The sequence below is a fragment of the Ambystoma mexicanum genome, chromosome 13 (genome assembly GCF_040938575.1).
Source record: "Ambystoma mexicanum isolate Mex_15411 chromosome 13, UKY_AmexF1_1, whole genome shotgun sequence".
Classification (NCBI taxonomy): domain Eukaryota; kingdom Metazoa; phylum Chordata; class Amphibia; order Caudata; family Ambystomatidae; genus Ambystoma; species Ambystoma mexicanum.
Genome location: NC_090938.1, coordinates 525895270 through 525913577, shown reverse-complemented (window position 1 = coordinate 525913577; position 18308 = coordinate 525895270). Strand labels below are relative to the sequence as shown.

The 18308-nt window shown below is 45.8% G+C and overlaps 1 protein-coding gene across 3 annotated transcripts in view; it reads right to left on the bottom strand.

Moving 5' to 3' along the window:
- The window catches only part of FMNL1 (formin like 1), a 593200-nt gene that overhangs the window by 32886 nt on the left and 542006 nt on the right, over positions 1-18308 (bottom strand). For all 3 annotated transcript variants that reach the window (XM_069634229.1, XM_069634230.1, XM_069634228.1), the window contains exons 21-22: positions 15885-16014; positions 8351-8514 (exon numbers count right to left, since the gene is read on the bottom strand). In XM_069634229.1, coding sequence (XP_069490330.1) covers positions 8351-8514; positions 15885-16014 — 294 coding nt within the window. The remainder of the gene's footprint in view (positions 1-8350; positions 8515-15884; positions 16015-18308) is intronic.

Below are 18308 nucleotides of genomic sequence, written 5' to 3'. Positions count from 1 at the left end.
AGGGCTCTGCTCATTTGAGCCAGTCAATGGGCATGCATTGAATGTGGGCTCTATCGGCTGGTAGAGGCCCTCATTGTAATGTGGCTCATGGCTGCACGCCACCTCCTTCACCGTCTTGCTCGCGGACCGCCTGTTTTGTTAATAATTAAAAAACAACTGCACAAATGTGTTATGTTTAATTAGCAAGAAATACGATTTATGGATCGCACAGTGAGTATTTATTTTTATTTTATGTATTCAGGCGCCACAAGACAAGATGTGGGGTGGGGAACATGGGAATAACAAAAGAAGAGCAACAAAAACGGTTATATTGGCCTTGTGACAATCCTACCGTGCAAGTACATGAATAAGGTGGTAAGTGCAGGGGGAAGGGGTAGAGGGAGAAGGGCAGGAATGGAGTGCGCCCAAGGTTTGGGGCGGGCAAGGGCTGGGCGGCCAAGGTGGCAAGTGTCGGGGAAGAGCGGAGAAAGAAGGATGAATGCGGTGGACAGGGAGGACTAGATTGGGCTAGTCCTGTAAAGGGAGTCCAAGGGCAAGTGCTGGCAAGGGATGCAGGGGGGACTGGTAGGGGGTGGTCTGGCACCTCTATGACTTTGAAGGGACCCGGCTCCAGTCGCAGTGGCAGAGCGAAAGTTAGCACGGGAGGGGGAGAGGGAAGGAAGAGGAGAAAAGGAAAGTCTTGAGAAGTTTCTGGGAATTTAAGAAGATCCGGTTCAAGTCTGAGGGGGCTGGGCCGTTCCAGAGGGAGGAGCCAGCCGAGGAAAGGGATCTACCTCCCACTCTCTGCTTGGAGAAACGTTTCACCTGCAGAGAGCTGGAGCCAGAGGACCAGGGTTGGACTGGGCCATAAAATTGTCTCGGGCATCAATTAAAAAGTGGCCCACAGTTGAAAATGGCTATTCATTCCTTTTGTGACACTGTTTAAATAGTAACCGATGGGTAGTTTCTTTTATAAAATGTGATGCAAATTGTGCATTTCAAAGAATATTTATTAAGCAGCACTCTTCAAAACGACTAGGCGCAGAGTGAATAAACTCATCAAACTGGCCCATATTGGCAGAAGAAGGGTCCCACTTTGACCCAACAAAAGGGCCAACACCAGTATTTTGTGTTTTTGGTTCGGCCATGCGCCTATTGCCCTATGGGCCAGTCTTAGCCTTCAGAAGACCGAAGGACTCTGGCTAGGGGGTATTTAGGGAGGGAAAGCTGGATGTAGGGAGGTCCCAGGCCCCTGACAGCCTTGTGGATGATGCAGAGGGTCTTGAAATTGATCCTTGCAACCACTAGTAGCCAGTGGAAAGATTTTAGGGCTGAAGAGATGCGGTCCCTGTGCTTGAGTCCAAGGATAAGTCTTGCAGTCCTATTCTGGATTAGTTGAAAGGGGCAAAGGGAGGAAAGAGGCAGATTGAGGAAGAGGTTGTTACTGTAGTCAAGTCTAGAGAGGACCAAAACTCTTGAGAGATTGAGCTTCTGGGGAAAGGTGAGGAAAGGTAGAATACCCGGTAGGAGGTGCAGTTGAAAGTTGGACTTCTTTTCAAGGTACGTGATGCGTGGAGAGGAGGAGAGAGAGGAGTCAAAGATGATCCTGAGGTTTTTTGCCTCACAAGTGGGTGATGGGATGGAACCCAAGAAGTCTGTCCAGACAGTGGGGAGAGGTAATAATAAAGGGCGCCTGGCTAGGTCCTGATATGCCCAGGAGGGTGAACATATATTCAAACAAAAAATCAGGATGGGAGACCCACACTTTTGAGATTCAGGATAATTTTAGTTTAATCTCTGAATGTTGGTGATGATACATATAATATATCAATTGTTAGCATAATAACAGACAGACGGACAGTTGTACTTTTGATATGTAGGTGTACTTATAGGTACCACCCTCAAGAGTGCAAGATCTCTTGGATACACAGGTAACAAGGGTTTACAACACAAGAGTGAATGCAACCCAGGACCTCAGTTGGCCCATGGGTATTGTCAAAGGGAAAAAAACACAACAGGTGTGTACAAATATGCAAGGGGTGGAGTTGTGTCATAGATCGACACTGTAGCGTTTCGGCCACAGGGTACGAAGACTGGACGTAGGTGACTGGGATGGCCTTCATCAGGATGGAGGTGAAGGGATGAAACACTGGTCCGTGGGGTATCGTGAACTGACAAGCGGTGTGGCGGTAAGGGCTTCTGAGAGTCTTCGACCATGCAGGAAGTCAGGTGAAGGCGGTGGCCCAGTGGCCACTGTTGCTGATGGAATTAGTCCAAAGAACCGTATCTGGAACCGGGGTCCACAGATGGCGGTAACGTCAATCAATGGCGCCAGCAATTGGTTACCGGAGCAGAAGCGTCTAGCTGTAGCGTCACTGTAGACCCCGGTTCCAGATACGGTGAAATACGTTCAAAGTGAAAATAAACCCCCGGCTACTCACAGCCTCAGACTATCACCTTTTGAAATGGAAATGTTCAAATAGAAACTAAACCTTTCAAACTTGGTCAAGTTGCGTTGAGAGACCTGAGTTGAGAACTCTGCTAGTAGACATATGCTTGATGAAGTGAGAATCCAAACGGAGCCAGTGTAAATGCGAGCAGATGAGAGGGATGGATGGGTACGCGAGGACCTAAGTGATGGAGATGTTGGGGTTATGTGGTTAGTTTATGCATGAGTGAATACTGGTGAGTTGAATATTGTAGTTGTGGAAAATGCGGATGATTCCCATAAATGATAAATCCGGAATCATTAGAGGTGGTGGGATCATCCATGTTACCTAAAGAGGAAAAAAGGGTTAAGACCAGTAATCGATAACCAAAGGGCATAGGCCTATCTCAGACACTACTACAGCTTGATACTGTAACTACGCACTCTACTATGTGTCGCACTTTTAATATGACTAGATTTGAATGGCAAAGTGCCATATCCACTCATAATGGATTACTGATTCCATTTGCCGTACTTTATTTCAATGGCATGCCTTGTTTAAATGTTTTAGTCGATTTCCAGGTAATCCTAAGTAGAGATACTTTATAAAGCAATTATTAATGTGATGCCTTAAAGTTGTGTAATTCAGTTCTACCCTTCAAATTCCTTGTATGCTGGATATCCTGTATAGGATTTAGTGTGCTATGCAGCAATCCTGTCAGGTTGATATGACCCATTCCCAGCTGTCCGCTATTATGGTCATCATGACTGTCTTTTTGGATCATGTGGCCCAACCTCATCTTACATTGTCAATGTTTAACGATGTATGACTGCCTTCTCTTTTGCTCTCTCAGGATATACATTTACCTTATCTCTTTGTGATTCAGTACCATTTTTGATTTACCTGTTATGGACAAGAGGGTGAAATGACCAGATACCCCTATCCATCTCTACAGAGGGAGGCAATATATAAAAATGCAACCAGAGGGTATTTTAGGGGAAGTACATTTAAGAAGACAATGGGCCTCATTTATAGTCTGCTGGTCCGGAAACAACAGTGGCGGGAAACCCACCACCACCGTCGTTTCGGACCGGCAGATTACGAGTTCTGCAGGCGGTAGGTGTCACTCCCGCCAGGTCTGACCTGGCAGGAGTAACGTCACCCGCCTGCAGACGGGAATGGAAACACTGGCTCCGTCACAGACGGAACTGATTTTTCCATTGTCCCCATCCCCATGGAGTCCTATGGGACTACATGGGAATGGGGATTTACGGAAATCCGCCTCCGGAATTACCGGGTCACCGGGGTTGTAATGCCCCGGTGATTCCATCAATCATGGAGGCGGTAATTCATTCCAAGTCCGGCAGCAACCTGCCAGTTTTTCCGGCTCGGTTACCGCCGGACTTGGAATGAGGCCCAATGTATCATTAGATTTATGAGTGTATTTCAAAACTATTTTGTGGAACATCAAGGGGATCAATAGTCCAATCAAGAGTTATTTCTCATGTTAAAGAACTATAAGGAGATATTATTCTTCTGCAGGAGACTCTCTTATCTCAAGATGAGGTCATTAAACTTAAAAAGAAAACCTTTGAGCATTGTCTAGTTTCTGAACCTACAGAGAAGAGGAATGGAGTAATCACTCTCATAAGCAAAATATTTAAATGCTACTATCAAGGCTCAAAATGTACACTCACCACTAGCCATTGGACAGTGATAATTGACACTTGATGAGTAAGAAATTGTGTGCTGTGCGTATGTGTAGACTTGAGGTGGTGAGTGACTTTATAAGGCTTGCTAGTAGGCTACAACTTGAAATTCTGACCACTGCTTCTATTATATCATTGACTTCTGACAACAACAGACGATAGTTAATAACCACAGCATCCATTAATATCACCACTTACAACATATTAAATATCTAAGCCTGAAACATGGTGATTCTAAATTCTGGGATACTGTTAGCAACACAATTGAACCTCCGACAAACACCAACTTCACCACGAATATGCCCATTTATCCCAGTTTGGATCAGAAATCAGTGGTTAAATTCATAAGGAGAAATGCTCCCAAAGCCTTCATTAAACTAATAAACAAACATAAGTTAATTCATATTTGTATACTTTACAACCCCCAAAACGGAATTTACATTTTACTCTAAACCCCTGAATCTAGTTCCAGAATTGACTACTTACTTGTCAATAAAAGTGTTTCAAATTCATCAGTGCACACGGATATCGGATATATCATCCTTTTTGATTATGCCTATGCATCTATCACGCTCTCATCCATCTGACCCTACTCTCCCTCGTTCTGCACAATGGAAACTGAATACGTCACCTCTAAAGGATGAAAGGGCTATCAAGTCTATCTCAACTTGTATTCAAGATTATTTTTGAAATAACCCTCTGTGTCATACTAGCTTGGAGATGAACTAGGACACCCTCACTGCTACTTAAGTGGAGAAATTATCAAATTTGTCATCCACAATAGAAAGAATCTGCTAAAGAAATTGCGGAACATCAAGGCAAAATACCATGGAGGACAGTTATTAGCCAACTACTCCAAGACGAGGAAAGAAAAATCAAAGATTATAACCATTGAAGAATGGCTCCTTCAAAATAAGATTAATGGTGCAGATACACTGGAGATTTTTAAAGAATTCTAAAATAACCTTAACTCATCAGATACCTCTGCTTCTGAGTCTAACGTATGTCGAAACTTAAACACAGTCCCTATGCTTAATTATAACGATTGTAAATTAGATCAAGAATCGTTCTGGTTCATTCACTGAGGCCAAAATAATTGACATTCCCAAAAGTGATAAAGACCATACTCTTTCAAATGATTACACATCTATCAGTCTGATGACTGTAGATTGTAACATCTTCCCAAAAATAATTCTCTTTAGATTAGAAAACCTACTTCCAGACCTAGTTAAACCAGACCAGTAAGGAATTCTTAAGGGCAGAATGTGCTCAGCAAACAACGGAACCTCTACAACATTTTCTAGATAATTAGTAATTCCCTTTATAAAGTGATGGCAATGACTCTTGACACAGACAAAAAGGTTTCCATAATTTGAAATGCCTATGTCTCTTTGCCGTATTGAAGTGGCACAGCTTCAGTGACACTGTTAACAACATGATCAAAGTGCTTTGCTCCTCCCCTAAAGCCTCTCTTTATAACAAATGATTGTCGTCCCCCTTCAAGCTTACTAGTAGCACATGCCAAGTGTGTGCTCTATCAACAATTTAGTTTATTCAAGCTCTCAAACCCCTATTAGAATCTTTTACAGGTGATAAATAACATCAAAGGTATTAAATCTGGGAAAGTAGAATTTAAATTGGCAGCCTTTGCCAATGACGACATACTTTTTATTTCCAAACCTAATGTCACAGTCAGGAAAATAATCTTAATAACTTCTCACAGGTGCCAGGAATGAATACAACCTTAATAAAGACAACACGGAAATCCTACACCCTATAGCCACTTGAAATAATACTGACATCTAAGAGTCAGGCCTTTGCTGGAACCAATTAGTGATTAACGACCGTGGAACACAATTCTCTGGCTCCCTTAAAATCCCTTGAGAAGATCTTCAAACCTCCATAACTAAAAATGTAACCAGGAATCTAGAAGCCTGGTTGCCATTACAGCTACCCTGGTGGAACCGACTAGATACCATTAAAATGATGCTTGTTCCACTGGTACTCTATCTCTTAGTGATTTCCTATTCCACCGTGAGACATGTTCTATAAAGTAATTAATGAAAATACAACTAAGTTTGATGGTCGAACAAAAAAAAAAAAGATTCTTCCTTATGAAATGACAATGCTTAAAGTCTGATGGAGGAGTCTGGTTTCATAACTTTAAGGCATATTATGAAGCCTTTAGCATGGAACTGTTATCCTATTGTTTTCCCCACTGGAAGAATCTAACACCCCCCTTTTGGAAGAATTGCTATGTAAACCGTTCCTCTCCCATCCTTGAGTCCCTTATCTAAATCTATCATGCACTTCAAAAACTCTATACTGGCAACCTCCATCAATCTGCTTACAAAAATTAAACAAGCACTTTGGCCAATCAAGTTAGAGCTAGAAAGACTCATTGATATGGCAAAATCCCTCAATCAAAGTAATCAAAAACTATTTTGCAATGAAATAGGACATTTAAACTTTGCTGACTTAGAAAAAATTTGATTTTAGGATTAGAAAAATTATCGAGAGCAAGGGCAGGATGGAATAAGCTATGCTTAAAGACTTATTTTAAGACTTTCTCAGGAGAAGCGATATTTGCACGTGTCAATATGAGATGTTTAAACTCTACTGAAAATACTGTATCGGAACATGAAATTCTATTAGGACTTAAATGGGAGGAAAGGCTGGCTATAGAATTCTACACAAACTAATGGAAATGAATGGAAAACTATCTATGAAATATAGTTTAGATAGCGCATAAGGTAGCTAGTAAAGCCCAAATACTTCTCTTTACTATACAAAGAACCCTATGAACACCAAAAAAGTTATTCTAAGCCAATATTAAGCAGGATGGCTTTGCCAGAGATGGGAGGATACATGCCACAACGGCTCTTGTCCATTTATTTTTTCTCCCTGACAAATGCCTCTACACTTTTTTCTAATTAGAAGCGCCAACACCTGCAGGAAACCCTTTAACCATGCGGCACCTTGAGTGAAAGGGCTAAAGGCTTCCTGCTGGGGGTTGGCCCCTCTCCTTAAAAAACAAAAGAAGAGGCTAGGCGCACCAAAAGAAACTATGGGTGGGTGGGGTGTCCTCCCCGGCCACCTCACCCACCCGTACTTAGGCAAAGCCCTCTAACTAGAGCACCCCACCAGATTCTGTCTCCCACTGAACGCACTGGCTATGATACAAGAAGCGTCATTGGCGTAGAGTGACTAGACATCCCGATTTTGGGCTCTCAGCTTATATTTCACAAGATGTACTTCTGTCCAAACATGCCTGTACAAAACATTCAAATGTCCTGTTTGAAAGAAAAGGGCTTGAAGCTCGATCCTCCACAGAGCAGTTCTCCGACAAGAGGAGAGTACAGGGCCGGTTACAGCTCCATGTCAAGTCTTCAGTGGAGTGGACACCCTGTAAACGGAAGCACCTTTTATTGCTGCTAGGTACAAAATGAACAGTTAAAAAATAAAAATAAAAAGAGATGAAAGACAATATGGAACTGAGGAATCCACCATGGAGTGAGTAATAAATAGAAGGTGGAAACAATGAAGGATGGGCTTAAGGGGAAGAGGGCTTAAAAGTGATGGATGTAAACCCATTTCCCATGTTCCCATGTTCCCATCTGCATTTATCATCACTAATGCACTCCAGGACCCCGTGGGAAGAGACCCTAAATCTCCCTGAAAAATAATTCAACCATTCAAAATGCTCCTAAAATAGTTGCAATCATCACAATGGGCCTCATTACGACTGTGCCGGTCCGGATACACCGGCACAGTATGACTGTGTGCCGGTAGGTCAGACCTGGCGGTCGGAACGGCACCCGCCTGCAGAGTTTCACGGAAGTCATTGACTGTGTCGGTGCTTCCGTTTTGCCCATTCCCATTGAATCCTATGGGACTCAATGGGAATGGGGAATTACAAAATTACCGGCGCCGGTAATTTTTTACGGGTCCGGCGGCAACCTGCTGGTTTTACCAGCACGGTTACCGCTAGACCCGTAATGAGGCCCAATGGCTCTGGAAAAGTATGCACACCCGCCATTTTTTGGGCTTAGCTACTCTGGCCTGTCCTATATATTTTATGACTTCACCTTTGATGGCCTTATTCTTTATTATTTGAAAATTATGTATTTTCGCACTTTTTGCAAAATTGTCCAGGTTTTTGTTTGGGAAGTGTGGAGTTACTGAGCAAGAAGAGACAGGGCGTGTGGTGGAGATATGCACGTGAATTCCCACCTGGGCGGTCTTGCTGTCGGCCACCAGCCTGTCCAGCAGGTCTTGGTTGTTCTTCAGAAACTCCTTGAGCACCAGGCTGTCGTCTTGCTTCATGAACTCCTTGCGGGTGAGCTCCATGCCGTGCTGGAGGCCTTTCACAGCGGACAACACGCTCTCCAAGGACACTGCAGGTGGGAAGGGGGGAAACAGGACCAACCGTGAGACATGGACACACATGAGGCTTATAGTGAGGAAAACCCCCATGAGCCACAAACATGGCCACCGGGTGAAGATCTTTAGCAGTCATTTCAGTGTCTGGCCACACTGTGAGGTGACATCTCATCAGTGCTAGGGTCTTGATAGGGTGTCATTGGGAACCCACTGCCATTGGAATGTATAAAACCGCAAGAAGTTGGAAACGGGGCTAGATTTGTCATACGTTTCCCCCACAGCTACAGTAAATGCTTTAGACATACAGTAAATAACAGCCTTGTTGGTTAACATGACAGGACGTTCTAGGTTTAGAAAGCATGATTTCTCAAACAGCACAGTGGTTTGGAGGCGTACATTTCTCTGAACTAGTAGGGCGCACAGGGTCAAATGCTCAGATAAGCCTGCTACATGCCTCCAGCCTCCTTTTTGGCAATGATGATCCATGCCAACCATCCATCCCAAATGTATTTTTCATGGACAAACTAAAGAATTCCCCCAAAGGTCAAGAATATGTGTACAAATGGACTCAATCATGGTCAGAATGTTTGTGCACCAAAGTATGCATAAAGGTCTCTCAGAAAGATCTAGAAAGGTACAAAGAAAATGTCTTTCAGTTCTTACCAAGGCCAGGGCATCATCCATCCTCACACCATAACATAACAAAGCCAAACGCCGGGGAACATGCCGAATAGCCCAAATAAAGCAAAGAATGTCCCAAAAGAATTCTATAGATGAGTCTTGTTGCTTCAGGCCATAATCAAAGTCTCTGATAGTCAGAGCCTCCTTGCTGAGGTTCTAGTGCAGCTAGGATACGTCAGGCAATCCCTCCTACTGGATGGTCTCTACTGGATCAGAATTTTTCTGCCAGCTTCTGGGTTGACACTTGCAGCAGAATCTTGTCTCCTCTTACGGATGGTGATGAACATCAGTGTTCCCGGGCTGTGCCCATGGATGCCCTCCGCAAAGACCCCTACCCCTAGACCCCTACCTCAGGGTTTAAATCAGCACTGGAGCCTGATGATTGGTTGTGTAGTTGGTGTCACATTTGAGTCGGCCTTACACTAAGGCCCAGAGCCCCAGAAAACTAAGAAGCCAGTTTAAGGTCTTTACATGGTCATCTCTAGGCCTCTCACTACTTCCCCCCACCCGGGACCTGTTCCAATAGCCTCCCAGTTCAGAGTCTCTCTTTTTGTCACCCACCCACCCCCACAAGCTAGTACCCGAGAGATCTTTTTTCTTTTTTCTTTTTCACTTGGTCTGTCTTTGCGTTTTTCCTGGATCTACTCAACACTTCACCTCAGGATCATTCCTCACCCATTCCAGACTCCTCTTTTTGTCTTATGTCAGTCTATTGTTCCTCCTCATGCTCTTCTACTCTTCTGATCTTCCTTTTCTCCACTTTCTCCTCTCTCCCACTCCTGGTGATTCTCCACTTCGCTTCTCCACTATCACTGTTCTCTTTAATCGCCTCCTCCTTGTCCACGGCCCTCATTAGGAATCCCTCCCGAGGCACCTCTGTATAAAGGGCTGACTTCTTCACTCCCGCCTCACTATATCCTCTCATCACCTCCACCTCAGCTTCTCTCACCATCACCTCCTTAATCCTTCCCTGGAGCTAGCTTTTCAATCTCTCTTCCAACTTCCTGACTCCTTCTATCCCTTTCGATGGTCTCCCCCACTTCTCTCTCTCTCTCTCTCCCCCTCTCTCTCTCTCTCTCTCTCTCTCTCTCTTTCTCTCTCTCTCTTTCTCTCTCTCTCCAACCTATTGGGTCCCTCTCTCCCCTTGCTTCCTGCGTATTTCCCCCTCTCACAAATCTTTTGGGTCTCTCTCACTTTCCCCAGATTCCTGGGTCTCTCCTCCAACTGCCAATCTCCTCTTACACCTCTTGGGTTCCTAATTCCCCAGTCCACTGGATATTTACTCTGGCCTCCTGCACCACCTGCTTCTACTTGCCTCTCCAGGTGTCTGAATAGGCTCTTCTCTAAACTCCCACCCTCTCCATCTCTCTTGCTGCTTTATCTGCACTGTTGGCCCTGGCTCGGGGCGGGCTCTATTATTATTTGCGCCTGGTGTGTGTTTAGAGCTTTGGGTTGTGGATTGGCTAGCATCAGTGCATGGGTAGCTCACATACATGGGGATTCGCCTTTGACCAGACCCCTCAATCCTCTGTGGACTGAGGCATCTTAATGACAGACCGCCATCTTGGAACTGGATTTGGAAAGTATGTGGGAAGGAGCGTCCTTGTACAGTTAGTTGCACAGGGCCTTCTTGGTTCAATTAGGACAGCTTTTGACAGAAGCAAGCCAGCGGATCTCCAAAAGTGGGGACTCACAGATGCTTTTTGCAAGACTATGGCCCTCATTATGAGGTTGCCGGTAGGCCACCAGTAGTACCGGTGGGCTACCAGCAACTAGAGGTGGGTGAGCATGGCAAGGCCTGGGCCGGCCCGGGCTCAAACGGGGGCTTCAGCCCGACCGTCGTTTAGAGCCGGTACCCCTGGATGCCACAGGCCCCACCATAGCTGACCAGACGATCGGCGAATACAAAAAAAAAAAAAAGCAGCTCAGCCTACGCTGCCTGCTGCAGGACCACCCACACACCACCCTCCGATCCAGGACTTCCTGGCCTGCCACCAGACAACACGATTGGCTGGGGTCAGAACAGGGAGTCACTCGGTGCAGAAGACAGGCGTGTAGCAGGCCAGCAGCTATGCATTAAGATAGCCCCACACTCCCTGCCCTATCTTCCTTTTTTGGACATTTATTTCCATTTCGCTGGCGCTGCGCAGGCAAAGTGGAAAGAAATACCCAAACATGATATGAAAAATGCTGGCTCGGGTGCCAAACATCCATAAATCCAGCAAAATGCGCTAGGGGACTCACATGTGGAGGAGATTATGCATAAAAAATTAACTCCGCCTAACCTCTGCTCTGTGATTGTGTAGACCAAATTTATCTAATGTTTCACTGTCAGTGATAACTCACAAAACCAGGCCCTTTACGGTACTGGAGCTATTTACCTGAGAAACAAGGTGGAGCGTTAACATCCTCCTTGAGGCCTTCAGTCATCTTCACATGCGCTCCTCAGAGTACGAGTAAGGTATCAGCGAGCCTGCTTGAGAGGTCACTCTTTTTCAGTGCTTGCCCCTACTTTATGGAATTGACTCCCCCTGTCCTTGGGAGTAATTGAGGGCTATCTGCCATTTCGTAGGGCACTTAAAACGTATCTTTTCTAAATGATCCTTTTTTTGGTATTTCAAGGCTTTTTTCACCTTGAATGTCTGCTTATGGTTAGCACCTAGACGCCTACGGGCTGCACTTGCGCTTTATACGTTTCATTTCGTACATTACATTACATTACAAGAGTGTTCTTTTTCTGCCCACTTCCTGCTTGTTTTGTATTAGGCACTGCAACTCTTCAATGTGTTTGAAATGTCAGCAATCTGTTATGATTCTTAGGGAGTTTGTGGGCAGAGTAACTCAACCTGATGGTTAAGCCTTCCCCAAGTAGGGCAGCCTCTAAATTGATGGGATACTGCCTTGGACCCATGCAATGATCCCCCGCCATCGGTTGGTGGCGTGTTACCCCTGGGCCCGGCATCACGTGACCTGTGGCAGCATATGGACTCCTAGATGACCCCACTATCCACCAGTAACTTCAGACAGGGCATTCATTTCCCCCTTTCCTTTGAGCTCCCCCTTCATTGTTTTTTGGGTTCCTCTTGGTCCCACTTCCCATGATGGGGACTATCGGGAGAGTCTACTGGCTACTCCCAATTTCCCACAGTCCCCTATGCCAACAATACTTCTCTCCACTTCTTTTGGTGTTCTCTGCCATTGCCTCTTTAATGCAGCCAACTCAAGGTGTGCCTTTGGTACAAACGTTTTTAAAAGGGTCTCCGCCTTATTCACAAGGATCCTTCGCTAGGCCTTGGCTGTCTTTCCTGTGGCTTTTCCCAGAAGGTTGTCTCAGTTCTGGAGTTCCAAGATGTTATCGTCGGACGTATTCACTGATGATACTTTCCTTGGAACTTCCGACATGTCGGTTGATCTCCTGGCCAAATTCCGAGATACTCTCTTAAGGGGGTGGGTTTACATGTCCGAATTAAAGACTTTCCCCAAAGGTGTCTGATTTTATTGTTCCCCTAATATAGTTCCTCCACTGTTTGGGGTTCTTCAGTTCACTGCTCTTCAAAGAGTCACCGCCCTTCAGTACCTCCTAACATCCTTAGCAGGCAGGACTTCAATGTCGTATGGTCTCTACTGGATCAGAATCTTTCTACCAGCTTCTGGGTTGACACTTGCAGCAGAATCTTGTCTCCTCTTACGGATGGTGATGAACATCAGTGTTCCCCGGCATTGCCCATGGATGCCCTCCGCAAAGCCTGCACATCAGTCTTGATGAACCACCTGGAGTTAGGCTGCAGGGTCTTCTCTGATGTTCCAAGTTCACTAGGTTCACTAGAGTTTTCTGTGAACCACACATTTCCACTGAAGGAGCGGGTGATATGAACCCCTTGATTAGTTTGGAGGGGTTGCAGCATTCCTACTATGTTCCCTGTGTGTTTTCTGGGGTCCATGGAACAAGTAATCTAGCTTTGAGGGCTGACCATAGATCATGCAGCAGCAACCAGATGGAAATTGTATATTTACGTTATTTGTGAGTAAGGTGTCCAATAGTTGTAGGTGGAAATCATTTAAAAGGTGTAACTTTGCACAGAGCGTTTGTTGGACAGCCAAACATCAGGAGTCCGGTAGGTAGGTAAAGGGCAGTCGGTCCTGGGGTTTGTTGGGTCATTTCTTAGCTTGACTCACAAGACTGGTTTGTCATCTTCAGATAGTTGGTCAGTATAGAAGACCCCCCAACAGGGTTGGTCACTGGTTCTCAGGTTCGGGGTCAGTGATAGAAGGGTTTCTTATCAAGAGCTCCCTCCTTTCATCGACCTGAACCATCGGGGGTGAAACTCTGAATCTAATTCGGATGGAATGTGATGCAGGGGGCCTACTATGGCTAGGCCCATTGATCCCGCTTCGAAAATGATATGTCACTAAGGATACAAAGATGAAACATAGGCCAGACATGACCTATGTTTCATAACACCTCTTCATTAGGTTGTTTTTAAGGAGAAACAAAAGCAATTCACCCAGGCTCAAGAATGTGTACACAAAATACCCCAATTGTTGTCAGTATGGTTATGCACCAAAGAATACGTAAGGGTCTCTCTGGAAAGTTTTAAAGCAAAATTCTTTGTTATGGTTGGGTCTAGGCTATTTTTGGCAACTTAACTTAAAACCAAATTTGGGGGTATTTGCTGAATGTCATCTATCAAATCAGGAATGTCCCAAAAAATGTATCTCACAATTGCCCTAGTCATTTTAGTCCATAAGCAAAGTCTCTGGCATTCGTTGCCTACTCAGTGCTCGTGTAGCTAGGAAACTGCCAGGAGGCCTCATCCTGCTGGCTCTCAAATCTGTGCTGGAGCCTGAGTGTTGGTCCTGTAGTTGGTGTCAGTTTGGAGGTCACTTACATCAAGACCTGGAGCCCCAGAAAAGCAGGAGGCTACCCCAACATCTTTACAGGGTCTCCTTGCGGCCTCCCTCCACATCCCTCATCCAAGTTCATGGTTCCACAGCCTGCCAGCCCTACCTTCTTCTCCTCTTTGATGTCTGACCATGAGCTTCAATCTGGGGGACCTCCTCTTGTTCCCTCTCGCTCTATCTCTTCAGGGACCTACATATTAATAGCTGGTGTCTTCACCCTCTCCTCCTTGGTTCCTCTCACCACCTCCTCTGTATCTTTTCTCACCATCCCCTCCTTTCAAACCTCAGTCCCTGAAGCTAAATTTCCAATCTCCCTCTTCCAAATACACTGGTTCCTTTCTCCCCAGTCTTCTGGTTCTCTGGTTATCTGGTTATCTGGTTCTCTGGGTCTCCCTCTCTCTCCCACAGCTTCCTGGGTCAGTCTCTCTCTCTACTTTGCTGGATTTCCTGTATGCCTTCCGAGCTCCCTAGGTCTCTCTATTCCCTAACCTTTTGGGTCTCTATCCCCTAACCTTTTGGGGTTCTTGCTCTCCCTAGCCTCCTGGGTCTCTCTCACTCTCTCTCTCTCTCTCTGCAGCCCAAAACGGCTCTTCTCTCCTGTAACCTTCTCTCTCATTCACACCCTCAGCCTACTAGACCCTCCTCTCCCCAGCCTCCTCCAGTTCCCTCTCTCCAGCTCCATCTGCTCACCTCTCTATGTGTCTTGGAATTAGCTACTGCCTCCTTAGCCCAACACCCACACCACTCCCTAGCTGGCCTATTTACACCTTTGCCCCCTCACCTTCCAGGGGATTTCTATCATTATAGGGAACCTTGTGTGTGTCATTAGTGATTTGGGCTGTGGGTTGTCCAGCTTCTGTACATGGGCGTCTTCCCTGCATGGGGATATGCCTTGCCCTGACCTCTCATTCTTTTGCGGAGGCAGTTTGTCATCTTGGAAATTGATTTGGAGGGAACGAGGACCTGAGCTGCCTCATGTACATAGTGTGTTGTGCAATGTTTTCCTCCTTCACAAGGACAGATTCGGATGGTTATACCTTCTCCTAACATGGAACTCCCTTAGAGGGACGTGTTCCTTCTTCTTCCCATGTGGAGAGCCTCTGCCTTCGGTTGGTGGCATGGTGGGGATATCCAGTGGAGCCTTGGCATGCTGCCCCCGGGCACAGCATCATGTGAATGTGTTGGCATCTGCCTGCTTGGGAAACGCACCATCCTCCAGTAAGGTCAGGTAGGGGACTTAGTCACACTAGCTGAACACAAATCTATATCTAAAATACAAGATTTTTCATGAATGAAGGAAGTCAGAGTGTCTTAAAGAAATAATGATGCCAACACACAGGTTTCAGGGCAATGCCTGAAATGACGGTGAACAGTAGCCATTAACATACAAAGTCCAATCTCATGCCTTAGCTTTGGTAATACACTGATGTAAGAGCCACCTAAGCTCATTTGAACCTCAAATGGACATGAATCTGACCAGTGCTGGATGAAGATCATGCCAGTTGCCATTGTGAAGCTTAAGTATAATGTGCAATATTGTCTTGCGTACACCTTCCATGGATTTGCCCCTGGTTCAGTAGACGCTATCCGTGTGTTCTACTTTCTGACATACTAGAGTTACAGTAACCTAAACACGCCACCACAGATGATAGCTCTCAGGACCAAGAGAGGTGTGGATGGTACTCCATCTGTATGTACCACTTCCTAGGTTACAGAAGGGAGTGGAACATATCCCATTGCAAGCAGTCTGGTAAACATGGATTGCTTCTTGTGGCTGGGATTGCTCTTTGCCACTTCCTACCTGCGCTGGCTTTCTCCAGGAAGTGCAGCTCTGTGTGGAATGCCTTGAGATCTGCATACTTCTCTTCAATCACCCCCACGATATAATGCAGCAGCGTTTGCTTGCGGTCCGTCGACTTCGTCTCCAGGAGCTGAGGAGAAAAAAAACCAAAAAGTAGGGAAGACAGCAGTTCGTACACACTCATGCTGTCAACATAGTGCCTTAACCACCCTCTGTGGGCCTAATAGAAGGAAGGGGGTGTCTGCCCAAACCAAGATCACTGCAGGCACATGTCAAGTTGTACATTAAAACCTTCACGAATGTCCGGGTAACTTTTGAAAGGCAGGCTATATGGAACTGTGTCCAGGCACCAGAAAACTACTTACAGGACCACAGTGAGCAGCCCCATAGAGGAGACCACATGGGAGCAGTAGCTTATGTACATTTTTTAAAGAGATTTGCACAAGGCACTATGATTTTCAAACCGACAAGATCCATGTGTTAACTATTCCAGAAGGAGGGCTTGTGGGCTCAGAAACCTCTCCCACCAATTATATATAACATATGACTAGGTGAACGATAAGTAATTCAACCTAGGCAGCGCACAAAGGAGCGGAAGAGGAGTATTGCTTAATTGTGCTGGTGAGATAGTAATGGGTATTGTTGGATTTTTTAACTCAATCTCTTTTTAATAGGGATCTTCTGAGTTCCAAAATGAGATCTCACGATTCTCATGGCAGCAATCCGGCTGAGTTGCGATGTCTTGATCAAGTAAGTTGGACATGGTACTCACACTTTGCGCTTGGGGTTGCAGTGGAGCATGCGTTTGACTATACGAAGATGAAAAAACATGACCTTTACTGTCGTAGATACCAGACACGTAGGTTTTTACCTTCTCCATTATGACCACGTAGGAAGAGGCCTTCCCGGGGACATTCTAATGCTCACTGCCGCCATGAAGAAGACCCACCTGGTCTTCCCGGCATTACGTTTGTGCCGATTGTCGCTTATTGATTCCCTCACAGCAACAATGCAGCAGCTCTAACAGCTTCAATTGGCCTGGACTGCCATCCACACTAAGGTACATCTGAATGATATCAGGATATGAATGGCACTCTACACCAAAATATAGGACGCGATGAAGAAAAGGGAAGATCTAAATAATAACCAGCATGGCCACAAAGGAGGGCTCTGTGCGGCTCCGCACTCGTACTTCCTAATGGAGTAGAACCGGCCAAAGGAGACAGAAGGGTTCTAGTTTTGCATAAATTAGGACAAATACCTGAATGCTAGTGGGACTGCACCCGCGACCAAGATGTGGAAGTTCACCACGGTGAAGGCCATGGAGCTGTGAAGATACACGAGCAGAAAAGCCGTTCCCATGTCAGCAGCCACCAAAACTTTATTCCAGACCCCGAGGTCTGTGCCAAAGTCTGAAATCAGACTGAATAGGGTTAGGCGGTTGAGGCATGGAATTGTTTTCTGACTTTGCTCCCAAGAATCTTAGATAACTGGGGCAGCTTGGTAATGAGCCGGAAGTTAGGCAATATGGTATGGTCGAGCGATTTGTTTTATCAGCGTATTTATCACCACCTTTGTAATGGCGTGTGGGGACAAAACCTTTCAATGAGGAATTGTTAAGCTATGCATCGTATAGGGCGGAACGGGCTATGCACAGCATAGCGGACCCCGAGTCAGAAGATCAATGATAGGTCATTTATAACACACTTAATACCCAGAGATTTCTAAGCGCAGACCCAGGGATCGAACCTGAGTTGCTCTGTGTCATCTTGCTTCCAAGGCGAGCACGTTTCCCCTGAGCTATCTTCCCGAGACAAGGTGGATTTAGTTGCTTTCAAGGTCTCCATCCTAGTGAGGACCTTCTCGGGTGGAAGCATAAAAGGAGAGCACAAGGCAGGGTGCATTCCCAGAGCACTGGGCCACGCAGCTGAAAGGACAAGGGATTTATCAGATGGGTCAGTGCCCTCTTTTAATGTATTTTCCCCTGGGAGAAGGAGGAGAGATTTTGACAAAGGGCATCTGAGCAGCCAGGCAGAACATTCTCAAGAAGCTTGTGGATAGACTAAAAGGATTTCCAGGAACACTTAGGTGAATGTAAGCTGCTGGTTGTAAGCATTTCTGCTGTAAGAAATTGGATGTTTTCTCCACTTCCTTTCTGCTTGGCAGCAGCTCTGTTTAGGGGTGTGAGGGCCATCATTGCAGTAAGGGGTGTATTGAGCCTTGGATGCTCTATTCTGTAACAGCGCCACCATCTCACTGGTCACAGACTCTTGGCACTCTCGAGGCTCAGTGCTGCCCTCAGAGGCCCCGTTCACATGGAGGAACAGCCAGGCATCTTGCAGCATGTGAACTTTTCTGTTGGACTTGCAGCCAATGGTCCACTGGGTGATGGACGGTGACTGACTGTGAATGCGAGCATCGATT